Below are 14381 nucleotides of genomic sequence, written 5' to 3' on the forward strand. Positions count from 1 at the left end.
CTTCTTTTAGGGTGATTATTATAAAAAAAATTATAAAAATATTAATCATAATTTGGGGGAGAAGGGGTTGGAGAAACCCCTCCCCCTCCAAAAAAAAAAAAAAAGGGTCTTACATATTTGTACACATATGTAGTTTTAGTATAAATATACATGAATAAAAACTCTAATCAGGTCTTGTCCTTGACATTGTATAATTATTTCTTTCTTTTGATTTTGAAGGATCGAGATATATGTACAATGTACTTATACACGTATATATATATATAAAAGATATGAATTTTTCATCATCAAGAACCATGAATGCGTCTACATATAATATGATATATATACACAACCAGATTATTTAACCTTAAACACATAACAACAACCCAACCAAAAAAATAAATAATCTAAATACGGAAAGAGGTTTTTGTATCTCTTCTTTTTTTATAAGGAGTAGATGTCGCGTGTACAAGTTGGTATTTTGTACAGGTTGTAATCTAAATTAAAAACAAATGGCAGAGGTGAGAAAAAGTCAATGGCCTGTAAGTCCAAGCCGAGTTTCAATTCTTTACTCACGAGTCCAAGTCAAGTCCTTCAACATTTTCATCCCGTCCAGTTCGAGTCCTTTGATATCTTTTGAGTTCCTTTTAAGTCAATAATCTTTTACATATATAATTCAAAGTGTTTGTGTCTTTGATGCGTTTCAGGAAGCTGTCAACTTGAAAGCTGAAGGGATCCCTCATGAACTCTATTATTGGTTTGTACCCTTTGAATTCCAGAAAATAATGCTGAAACTCTTCAGCAGGCTCTTGAGGTTGATAAAGGCTTTTTTCATGAGAACGTCGCTGATGCCACAAGCAGTCTTGCTGATTCATGCCAACGTTGGAAAAGCCGATGTGCTGCGGTCAGTCTCGAACTTGCTTCGCTTTTTCCCGCGTATTCACAAATATTAACCAATTTCACCACAACACACACAATACCAAATAAACATTAGATGAATAATTAATTAATAATGGGAGTTCTGTTACACCGAGGAGAGACGCGAGTTTGCTGGGAGTCGCTACTCACATTTCCAATCCAAAAGTACTGTTACTTTTACCCAAACATTACTTACAAGACCTCATATATTGGTTATTAAAACAGTCCGTACATGGTCCTGATTTGAAATTTGGCTGAAAATTTACTTCAAATTGCTGAAATTTTGAAGTAATAATTCTTATAATCGACAGGTCATTCATTCCCCACTTGGCAACTCTGATATTCTCCACTACAGGTTATGAAGCACTGCTTTAGATGGTCAATATATTAATGCTGTAATTTTTGGACTTTTCTAATATTGGAAATAACTAATTAAAAATTAAGTTCAAAATAAGCTTACAGTTATATTCAGGGTCTGTTATAACGTGAGCAGGCCTGCGCAAAGATAAATGTGCGGGGGCTCATTTATTTTGTTTTTGATACTTGAAACAAAAAGAAAATATGGAATCTTTTTTTAGAAGAAAATAGGGCCCTGTTTTACTGTGATCAAAGACAAAATAAGGATCCCATATTCTATTGTCTAGAAGTTGTATTTTTTTTTTTTTTTTTTTTTTTTTATAAAATATGTTCAAATGAATGCTTTGCTCATTTAGAAAAAAAACTTTTTTTTCAACTGCTATTTTTAAATAGAAAAAGTCATATTTCATACAATCAAGGACATCATCAATGTTCCTCCTCTAAAACAGCCCCTGTTTATAATATACTCTTTAAAACATAATAAATACGTAATTTTAATATATCAAAATGAAATGAAACTATTATTTAGAGAGTAATACGCAACGAACCTACTTGACAAAAAAAGTAGTACTATGACCACTACATTGTAAAAATATTAATCACATGGTCTTCATTTCACCACTTGATTAGTACCCTTGGCTTATAGAAGTTATAGCTTCTACACAACATGCAAAGTCAACTAACGCATACTACAGACCTGCATGAGCAAAGGAGAAGTAAAATTGGGTAGTGATAACTTTCGAGAAGACGCTCGCCGTCGTGGACTACAACTTCCTTTTCGTAATTGATGTAGTCTCTCCATGATCAAGTCTCTCCACATAGGCACTACCTCTTCAACAACAACGTGACACCTTCTCAGATGCTGAATGTGTCAATCTATAAAATGTACAAGGGATGACTGATGTGTGATGATGAAATGCAATTGGGAGGAAGGAAAGTGGGGTGCAAAAAAAAAAAAAAAACACAACAAAACGAAAAAAGAGCATCAAAGTGAGTGGGTGAATTTATGACCCTTTTTCATTCCATCATCATCATCATCAACGGAGAAGAGGCACAGTGTGTTACTCTATTATATTTATGTTATTGCTAATGCGCATTATTACCTCACTACTCTCTTCTAACAATAATCCGTTAAATAGGACATGTAATGTAAAAACATGGTGCGTCACCATACAAACAATCTAGAACAAAAAATTAAGAGAAGGGTAAATGTCCAATAAGGCATGAGCGTTGTTTACTTGTAAACAAAGCGGCAAAGAGTGGCGCCACCTTTTGGCAAAAAAACCAACTCCCCAGAATGAGAATATATATTATAATTTATAAAATTTAGGTATATCACTCATTTAGAGGGCACTGTGAAGAAATTGTGTGACGTACCCAACTACAGATTATTTTTGATATTTTTGGTTTGATCATGGCCTATCAGGGCCGTCCGGAGGATTATATCTTGGAAGGGGGGTGCTTGCTTTTTGGAATTTCCTTGAAAAAAAGAATTTTAGTAGATATTACTTTGATTTGATTCAAATATCACTGCGGCATAAATTAGTATTGATCGCAAATGTAGAGTTTTTTTCATTCTTAAAACCATTTGAAAGTATTTGCAAAATTTATTGCCAATTTATTAATTTAATGGGGTGAAAATACCAACTAATAGACCCCAATATGGTGCCTCCTTCAATTATAACGCAATTTATGACCTCACAGTGAAAAAGAGTCGCATGGATTATAGTAATGAGTAAGTTGACTATTAGGCTAACTGGTCAGATTGTGTGCTTAAACCTCCAAAAAATTGGTTTTTTCATCACTTAATAGCTAAGTTTTTCTTTTTGCGGGTCTGATGGAGTTACAGAATTTAAAAAAAGCAGTGATGATGATACAAATGAGAATTGAGAATATAAAAACAGCTTAAAATTTATAATATCTTCTTAAATTATAAAAATAAATACTTGAATTTCTCAATATTTATTGTTAACTAACAGGATCATGATATTCTCCGGGATCCCACTCCAAGACAATTTCACGGTAAATGAGATACCCTAGTATGAACCTACAACAGTACACAGAATTAGGACAACTAATTAAAGGAATCTTACCTTTGAAATAATGGGAAAATAACTATTTCTAGGCATTGTTTTTCTACAAAATACATTTGTTTAAAAAATATATTAAAGTATTGAAAAAATAAGGTCACATGTATGTTGTCACACTTGTACAATGTACATACATATATTGACTATTCAATCAAATATGTACAAATAAAAAGTATTGCTTTTTATACATTATATCCTCTTACTATGTTCGGAGTGAAATTACTGCCTTTTTTCGCACTCAAATGTAAAATATTATATGTATGTGTAAAATTTTATCTAAATAGCAAATAAGTGCCTAGCATAACAACAACAGGACCAACTGTTTTAGAAAAGAAGATGCATACAAAATCAATTGTAACATGGACTTGTTTAACGGCGTGACCACTAATTTTAACCGTGAACATTTTCACCTCTTAGAGATTTTACTACATAACATATTTCCCGCCTTTCGATGTTTTTATTATAGCTTATAACTTTACCTTCACTTTTGTATCTCAGCTCACGTCGTTAGTTTTATTGTACAAACCAACAACCTTTCCTCTTAAAAGAAACAGAAAAAGGCCAAAAAACAATTGATAACTAGCCCATTCTTGCCAACTGTAGAATGATTGTTAACAATAGCTTATTATAATTCAACCAATCAACATTCAGGACACTGATTGGGAAACAAGAAGCAAAAACATTGACAGCTGACCACAAAATGCACATTATAGAAGAAAATAGTGAAGAAATAGTGTTTATAATTATAAGGACAAGGGAGTCCAGTGGCACATGGTTCATAAATAATTATATGATCTAATTTGATGTAAGGAGAATTGTAAGAAACTCAATCGATAGAAAGAAAGGAATGTTTCAACAGTAAAGCGTTGCTTATTATATAAAAACATAGAACAGGGGTGTCCGCAGGATTAAATAGACATATATATATATACTAATTTATTGGGGGGGGAGGGAGCTTGGTTTTGGATATTTTTTGACAAAAAAATATCCAAAAAAATAATAATTTTGAGAAAAAAAATTAGAAAATTATATTTTTTGGGAAATATTAAATTTTTCCTAAAATAAATTAAGAAATCCACAGCTATTTACAAAAAATCACATTTTTTGGATAAAAAATTTTAAATACTAAATTTCAAATACGATTTTTTTTTTCGAAAATTCCATAACTATTCACAAAAATTATTTTTTTGCAAAAATATTTTAAAAATTACATTTTTTCGAAAAATTGAAGAATTCATAGCTTTTCTCAAAAATCTAATTTTGGAAAACAAATTCCAAAATTTAATTTTTTTGAAAAAAATTTAAAAAATCCACAGCTGCTCATAAAAAATCAATTTTTTGAGGGAAAAAAATCCAGAAATCCCAAGTAATTTAAAAAAAAATTATTTTTTTGTAATAAAGCTTAAAAAATTAATTTGGATATATTAAATTTTTTTGGAAAAAAATTTCAAAAATACATAGCTATTCACAATAAATAATTTCTTCGCAAAAAAATCCAAGAATCCACTGCTGTTCATGAATTTAAAATATTATATTTTCTAGTAAAAAGTAAAAACTCCTTCTTTTTTTTGGGGGAGGTACATCCTCCAGCCATCCCCCCACGGACGCCCCTGTAGAAAGGCAGTGAATATGTCATGTGACAAATTATCAGTACGCAAAATTAATAGAGGCGAAAAAGGATGCGACAAAGTTACTGGCAGTAAAAAATCATTGCATTAAAATTAACTTGAACCGTTTAATAGTGTGGAGAATTGGAACAAGACTGATTTTTGATTTTCTGATTTTGATCTTATGTACTAAGTATGTACTCAAATTAAATAGTTTTTGAAATTGCAAACACTAGCTATGATAAAAATAATCCCAAAAAACATTGTTTACGTAATTTTTACATGGTCCCTTGTTAAGTAAAAAAAAAATCATTTATTTTTAATTTATATTCAAGATTGACTTTGATTTACATTTTATTTGCATGTCATGGACTTTTGTTGTTGAATTTTGGGTTATAGTAAGAAGTGCAAAATAATAATGTTTATGCATATGTGGTGTGGTGTGTCAAAAAAAAATAACAATAAATCTGAAATAAATTAAGAAAAATAGTCAGTTTCTTTTTTGACTCCATAAGTACATATAGTCCAATATTTTATAGACATCTTTGAGTCAATTATAGGCTTTGTATTCAAATTTGTGGGATGATCCCCAAGAGTTTTATCTATAGTAACGAACATTTAATCGGTTTAAGAGCCTATCATTGGCCCCAACATGGTCTTTGAAATAAAATTCATCAATTTTTAATTTTTTTATATTGACGAATGACGATCAGTTTTGGTGTTGAAACTCGTTGCAGCACATGTTTTCTTTCTCGGCTCGGTCTTATGTGATCTTTCTAGACCGAGTTTTTGGTCCAGAATGCAGTCTCAGACCGTGGACCGATTTTTTTCGGTCTCAATTAATGGACAGATTTTTTCTAGTCTTACCCTATGGACCAATTTTTTTAGGTTTCATATATAATGAGAGATCATTTTTTTTTCTTCTGGATCAACCGTCATTGATTTTTTTTTTAAATCTTAAAAGTACACGATACCTACAAATACTATGGCCTAAGATTATTCTTAATGCATTAAGGAAGGAAAAAGTGGAGTTCTATGTTCTCCAAGAATTAGGACTAAATGAAGATACTTCTAACTTGATTATCCATTTCAGGAGATGCTCCAATTCAGAATTCCGTATTCCACAAGAGACGACAGGATTAAAATTAACCCAAGCTATTTCTGTTTTAACTTAATATGACGTCTTTATACTTGAAAATGCATTTGATGTCATGTTAGAAACAATTTATCAGTCAAATCGGTCTACACCAGTTTTTTCTTTCGGGACTGAACCAAACTGAATTTTTCATTAGAACCGATCTAAATCTTACTTCTCCTTTGGACCAATCTAGACAGATTTTTTCTATGGGACTAGCCCAGACCGAGCTTTTTTGTTGGACCGAATAACTTTGGTCAAACAAAAATATAAGGGTCTCAGACTGGTCAAAAAAGACTCCCAGACCAAAACCCAACACAAGTTAATAAGAATAATTTTTTGATAGAAATGGACGACGATAACTTAGCGAAGAATACAAATGTAATCGACAATAAATTTTGAGAAAAACCATTATAACTTGCTTTTGTGTTGATGCCAACATATAAATTGTATGAATAAGTAGGGCATAGCAATTAATCCAAAAACTTGCAACTAAAGTGATTTTTCCAGACAAATTTGGAACAATATTTCGTTTAAGTCCGCAATATCAGACCGTGGACCAAAATTACATTGTTTTCAAACAGTGATTTTTTTGGGGTCCCATTCTGTTGAACGATTTCTGCCCATTTTCCAATTGTACACATCACGGCGTTACCTCAATAACTAAAAATAAATACATTGTATTTATTTACCAGCTATCGATATTTCTGCTTCTTTCCCCTTAATTAGTGTTCTTAACGTTTATTGGTCAAATTAGAATTAATTCCCAACAATTATTGCATAATAATTATATAGTTGGGAGGAATAGGGCAACTACCAAATTATTTTGCCCCTTTTTTATTTTTGTATTTGGAAGAAATGTTGCTGATATAATACAAATAACAGCATACCATATAAAACTTCATATGACGTCATTACACTCATGTTCACAAATTAGCAACACACATGACATCCTCAACAATTTATTTATAAAATTGATTTTTAAATAAGACCTATCAAAATTAAATTTTCATATGATAGCGATTCAGACCGAAATTCATTCAAGGACCAAAATAGTTCAGTTCAGTTACAAAAATTACAATGGTCTCAGATCGATCTAGGATTCCCAGACAGAAACCTAACATAAATTACTAACTCAAATAATTAAAAAAATGAGATTTGAAAACCATGAAATGACAAAAATTTAACAAAAAATCACAAGAAGAATCTACTCACTTTAATATAATTATATATATTTAAAAAGAAATGCAATAATGCCTAGAGTATGAAGGCCTTGCATAAACAGTACATATTTTGCTCTTTTAAATCTCAAAAGTATCCATCATAAATGAAAAAAAAAGGGATGTATGGTTCTTTTATGATACGCCTATTAATTGTATTTATATCATATGTTAGGCTTTATGTATTTTCAAAGGTCCACAATCAAACAAAAGTAAAAAAAAATCCTACTAAATCCGATCAAATTAATCACGGATACACACTAATGCCATAACCTTAATAGTCTAAATTAGAGCTTATATTACTCTAGATCGTCTTATCCCGAATTAGAGTTCTATTAACTTTAACGTCATTATCTTAAATAGTATTTTGTGTAAAGATTTTGTTACCCAAGTTAGAAATATTGCAACATCCAGCAGAATACGGCTCAGATCGCATTGCAAATGAAATACAAGACAAACTTTTGGCCTCCATGATCACTTGATCTTAATCCCATTGACTTTGCAATGCATAGTATGATCAATAGGGAAATCAGGGCGTCCGCAGGATTATATATGTATATATTGGGAGGGAGAGGCTTTGTTATCGGATTTTAATTTTTTTCAAATATGAAAATTTTTGAAAAAAAAAAAAAATCCACAGCTATTCACAAAAAGTTAAATTTTGTTGAAAAAAATTTCAAAATTTCATAGTTAAACACAGAAAATTAGATGTTTTGTGAAAAATTTGGAGAATTAATATAACTTTCAAATATTAAACTCTTAGTAAAAAGTAAAAATTCCTTAATTGAGGAGGGGGGATACAGACCCTCCAACCAATCCCCTGCAGACGCCCCTGCCAAGACCCCCTGATACCAGCTACAGAGGCTACGTGGGCAAAATATTTATGTGCTTACTAACTTCAAGTCAGTGGTGAAGCATCTCCGCCAAGTTGTTCCGAACAAGGGCAAGGGTTATTTGAACCAGATATTTTTAAATTGTGGAACAATATTATAAAAAGTGTGAATACATTTTAAAAACCAATCATAATCAGTGAGTAATTAAATTCATTTGATAGGACTCTAATTCAGGAGCACTCTTTAAATGATGTCATATACACGATAAAATTTGTAAGGTCTTCTATCGCTTAATGTAACTATAATCCTCAGTTTTTAATTAAAGCCCCCATTAATTGCCATAGGCTTAGCAACGAGTCAGTATAAGTAAAGCACAGCCAGTGAGTGCTTTAGAAACCATAGTACTCCCCGGTTCATCACATCATATTTAAAGAAAAAATCAAACTATTACTCATCTATAAATGTTCTTGAGAGAACATAATATATGATTTAAGTATTGAGTAGCTACGAGTGAGTGTGCTCATCAAAATGGAGATTAACGCGAAGGGTTTATTGGGGAGTTATATTCTATTATATTAGAGCAAAATGTGTATTTTAATCGACGCCTAATTACTCCGGGCAATGCTGGGTAATACGAATAGTACTTTATAATTTAAAAAAAGGATTACAAACGTGTGAACATGACAAAAACTTGCGGCGTAAATACTTTGTGCATGGCCCCCAAGTAGAAATGTAAATTTAGGGTTATATCGATACTTCAGAAAAAATCAGTACCGTCCCCGTTAACGGGATATGAAAAACCCCTAAAATTTTATAATTTCTTATACATGAAATTATTTTAATTGATATTATAGTTTAGAACATAATATCTTTAGCAGTTCAGTAAAATTTAAGTATCTTTCATGCACAAAATAGTTATTGATTATTCAAGGTATCAAATGCTTTTATAAAATTTGTAAAGATTGACTGATATTGGTGAGACTCTATCTGAGAAGGATTTTTTCCCCGGTTAGGCCTTCGGTGATATTTTCAAGACCGATTTGGACCATATTATAACACTACCTAAACAAGCATTTGCAGTCCGAAACCCAACACTAATATATATTTGCATCCGACTAGTAAGGGACCGGACGTCAAAATTTAAGAATGGATACGTCCAATTTTACATTTATGTTAAATGCTTCAGCTCATTCTTTTTATAGTAACTTGTACATATGTTTTAAATATTTTAAATAAAAAAACACGTTTAATTTATATAATAATGTAAGCGCGTTATCTTTTTTATTAGAATTTTCATACGGTGCGAGATAGTCTTGCAATAACCTTAGCTATAACAATAAAAAAGAACTGCGATTTAATGGTACTAATTATATATGTACATAATACGAGTATATAATAAAGATAAAATAACTTTTCATACTATTTTTTTTTAATGTAATTAAGAAAGACAAATCAGTCATGTTCATTATTATGGCATAACTAAATGCAATGCTCATTCCACTTTTAACTACGCACTAGACTGTCCCGATTTTTGGATTAATATTTTCCCCCTCCTGCAGGGAGCAAACAAAAAAACTGACTTTGACAAAGTTTGAGGCCTCTCAGATCATTCTTGGCGTGCTACAAGCCATTTAAATTTGAGAAATAGGATTTTTGGGTAGGAATACGCCATTTTTAAGCCTCTGGTTCCGTACCAAAAAGGATAATATACCTCAAAAATTGTACTTTTAATAAACTTTAGTATTTGGTTAATCGATAAAAATATTGCACACCTTGCTTTTTAATAAATTGAGGGCCCAATGATTTGCAGTTTCCCTGTTTTATGAAAGATAATGTTTCTGTGTTTGTTCAACAACTATCACACTTTAATGAAGACTCTATTTTGATGAGTTACTTTTCTTTACCTTTAATACTAAAAGAGGGAAACGACAAATCAATAAACACTTATTAAGACTTAAAAACATTTTTGAATCATAACATCATATTTGAAACGATAAAAGAGGCTTAAAAATAGCCACGGAAGATTCCAAAATTATCTTTTTTCAAAATAAAATGGTCTATACAAGGCTTCAAGCTTTGACAAAGTCAAGTTCTTGTTTTTCTCCAGCATAAAAGGTTTTTGAGCAGGGGGAGGGGATATTAACTCAAAAAAGAGACAGTATAATATACAGTTTATAGACGAGGGAATTATTATTATCACATTACTAACTCTGCAAGATAAATTGTATTTTATCTAGAATCCTAATTAAATGAATAATTATACTTACTATCTCCCAAGATTTATACCCATTTGTTGCAAATTGTATACGTGTAGGCAAATGGCATTTAGGTATACTATTAAAAATGCATAAATATGATGATATATTATAAAGCTAATGTTGTGCACAAGTTTAGATTTTGGAAAAGTTGTAACTTGTGTGTACAGGAGTAGAGATGAAGCATGTCAAATGAAGTGGTCTGTCAATACTGGAAATGTAAAATTATCCAGGGGAAAAATCAAAATATTTTTCAAAGTACGTAAAATATTGCATAAATTCAACAAAGTATCCTCACCTGTGTTTGGTAATATTATTATGTTGAGTAATTAGTTAATTATTATATACTAAGTAAAATTAATTTATATATATATATTACTTAGAATCAAGAGTAATAATATGATTTATTTTTTAGCCAATGCTACAATTAGTTCGGCAAGATCTTACATTGAATATTTGTAAATTAATATGGAGTCCTACTCTTCAAAAACTAACTACTGTATTATTATTTTTTAAATCATTGATTATTTTTGGTCCTGGATCCTCTAAATAAAGCTAAGAAATATAGTTTTTTATACATTAACAATAATGAAGTATGTATGTAAATACAAAGAAGCAGTTTCTAACTTTGCACTGTTGAATTTACCTTTTAAACTTATTTTTTACTATAGTACTTTCAAAACTATTTATTCTCTATTTCACAGACAGTTTATCATTTGTACAAATAATAAAAAAGAGGGAGTATTTACTTTTTCAAATTTCACATTATATCAAATATAAACTTATATACCCTAAAAATAACATGGCGACAGTATTTGACTATTTTCGTGCTCGTCTTCTGATCAGATTTAGACCTTTTATTAATGTTAAATGATTAAGTAATGGCAGATTCAATGAAGTAATATATAAATAAGTTATTACATATTACTCAAATTAAAAAGTAATTTCCTCATATTACTTTTTTCTCATTTAGCAAAGTAATATCATTATACTATTAGTTACTAGAAAAGTAATTTTATTACAGTAATATATTACAAAATAATACGTTATTAATTACCCAAGTTATGACTTTTAACCTTCTTTTTATCTTTGTGCCGAAGAAAATATTGTCAAACAAAAGATCTCATTATGCTATGAGACGTACAAATTGCAACTTGTACAATTTGCTCTTACTTTATTGGTACTAATTAAAACTTTTACTCAACATTTATCATATATATATATGTATATCGTGCACAGGTCGTAACTTGTAAAAGGCAATTGTACAAATTACAACCCATAAATAATATGAATAATTTTAGGTCAAGTAGTTGAAGTACAACTGATGAGTATAATGCCATGGATGGCCAATACATGAATGGTGTGATTTTGACTTTTTATATCTAAAAATTACTAATTGTTAATAATCTTTATGAAATGATAACGTCAATGTATAATACTTGTTAGTTAAAATGACTGATGATAAAGTTAAATATGACAATCAAGACGAAGAAATTGCAACTTGTCTATCTGATTATACTAGCTACAACTTGCACACAACATATACATATGCTTACTTTTAATGAAAAAGACTACTTTTTCGATGTTACTATGTGCTATAAACTATACTAAGTCTAGTAGACCTTCAGTTCATTTATAAATTGCTTCATGTGATCATTATAAGCATGTAATATCTAAATAAATGAAGAAAAAAGATATTTAAATCCGTGAACAAATACAAATAATTTTCTTTTCAAAAATTATTCCTTGAAGAGATGTGTATACATAGATCATTATTTCGTTTTTTCATCTACGTATGGATGGATGTACAATTCACAGAGTAATTGTAAATGAATCTAAGACACGCATGCTCCCATACTTAGTCAAAGAACTTGCAAACAATGAGCTAAGGGGCTGCCATCATACTCATTAAAACTCAATTATTGTAACATCGTCATAATCCTTCCCTCCCGCGAGGATTTTACCTCAATATAAATGTTATAACAAGATTTTAACAATATATTTTTTAATATAAAAATAAAAAAAGAAGAATTTCTCACTTTGAGACTCAGACAGCCTGTGGATAAATTATACTTGGACTTGATATTCCCATCCTCTGACGGCACTCCTCTCCCACTTTTGGGAATGGAGAGTGAGGAAAATGCAGAATTGTTCCGTGAGCGTTGAAATGAGCCAGAAGGACTTGAAGGAGCTGAACCACAGGTTTTGAAAAGAGTCTTTTTCCAAAGGCGAGGAGAAGAGAATCCCTTAGGTCTTCGACCAGAAGAGAGGAGGCTACTCCATGGAGAAAGAGTTGCCTTGAGAGGGATGGGCTCTACTCCGACTTCTTCCATCCTCTCAACTTGATATTTTAACTCACACACGCACGCACAAGAAGTGAAATAAACTCAATAGAATATCATGACAGAGAAATGGATGAAGAACTAAGTGACGTTCAATTAATAATTATAATTAAAATATGCCAGGGAATGGCAAATTAATTACTAATTTTAATATTGTTACGGATTGCTCATTTTTTTATTATGCAACAGATGTCGCTGTTCCTTCTTCTCCTACTCCTGCAGCAGCTTTGCCCGTTGCAAAATGCCCTCAATAAGAAACAAGGAAAATGACGAAACTTGAAGGGCAATTAAATAGTTCTTTACTCGGTAATCCTTAATCTATAGCCCCCTCTACTGGATAATTTGTAGATCACTCCACATACTTTGACCTTTTTTCTACCTCTTTGACTGCACGATAATGCCCTCATTAACAAGTATATTCTCTTTTAATTAAAAATTAATTAATTAGTTGCTTATATACATATTATATAAAGTATCAAACTATATTATACCAAAATATAAATTAACGTGCTTTGATTAGTTGTTGACTCCTAGCTACACTTTATTATTAGTTATCATTAAATAAATAAAGTATTTCATTGGCTAGAGTCATCCATCATTTATTTATTCCATTATTGTTTTGTGAGAAGCAATTATATATTTCATAAAACAGGCATCATGAGGATTGAACATGATCCTTAATTTAAAAAAGTAATAGGTGGCAGCACTCTACTCCAATTCCATATTATCAATCATATTTTCAATCCCTTTGCTTCGCTTCCTCGAAGCTTCTAGCTACTAAAGAACGAAGTCATAAATAATAAATTAATTGATTTTTTTTCTGTTTCTTTTGATTTTGTTGTACAAAAAGTGATTTACTTATTTTTTAACAGCAATACGATTGAAAAAGACTGATTGTTTTAAAAACATATATATATACTAGGATAATCTTTTAACAACATCTTTCGCTAGTATTCCTTTATAGTTATTGAACAACTAGAGGAAGATGATTCGTTCCTTACATAAAAAAAGGAGAATTATTATATTATAGAAGTAGAATCGTGAATCTCGAGCAGCAAAATAATACTTATAGTTCAAATAAATCACGTTTTCTATTTTTTTTTTTTTTTTGTTATTTAATTTAATGATCTTCTTTAGGCGTATATTATATATATATATATAGCTTTTTTAGTTTGTTCATGTCTATCAGGGCAATTATATGTACAATATTATATACCTAACTTAGTAACTACTGAAAATAAACCCATGTTTCAATTTGATAATAATATTCAGGCGATTATGGGATTGTTCACTGATGATGTCATTAAAATTTATACATATTACTTGGCCATTAATCAATATTATATTTGTAACTAATAGTAACTACAGTATTTTATTGATTGTCATCTTAACCTTTTTGTATCACGGAGCCTTTTTACCTAAATATAAAGAAAAAAGGGACTAAGATCAGTTGGATCCTTTGTTAATTCTGGGGTAATTCTTATCAATTATTGAATTATTATTCAATTATGACTGGAAATTGTAGTCAGCTGAACAAGATGTCACTGTAATGCAACCAATCAACGTACAAAATACTGATTAGAGTGATTAAGATTAAGTGGTCTCAAAATCTTGACGTCCCTTCCGGCCAATCCTACATCTT

At 30.5% G+C, this 14381-nt stretch overlaps 1 protein-coding gene across 3 annotated transcripts in view; it reads right to left on the minus strand.

Moving 5' to 3' along the window:
• RapGAP1 (Rap GTPase activating protein 1) overlaps positions 1-14381 on the minus strand; it is a 275947-nt gene that overhangs the window by 14070 nt on the left and 247496 nt on the right. The window contains exon 1 of one of the 3 annotated variants that reach the window (XM_040709935.2): positions 12437-13012. The exons of 1 other annotated variant lie outside the window; for it this stretch is intronic. In XM_040709935.2, the coding sequence (XP_040565869.1) occupies positions 12437-12730 (294 nt within the window). In that variant the 5' untranslated portion in view covers positions 12731-13012. Of the gene's footprint in view, positions 1-3350; positions 3567-12436; positions 13013-14381 lie in introns of those variants that run through there. One more of the 3 variants, XM_071887856.1, reaches the window with a different exon arrangement.

Source organism: Lepeophtheirus salmonis, chromosome 4 (assembly GCF_016086655.4).
Source record: "Lepeophtheirus salmonis chromosome 4, UVic_Lsal_1.4, whole genome shotgun sequence".
Taxonomy (NCBI): Eukaryota; Metazoa; Arthropoda; class Copepoda; order Siphonostomatoida; family Caligidae; genus Lepeophtheirus; species Lepeophtheirus salmonis.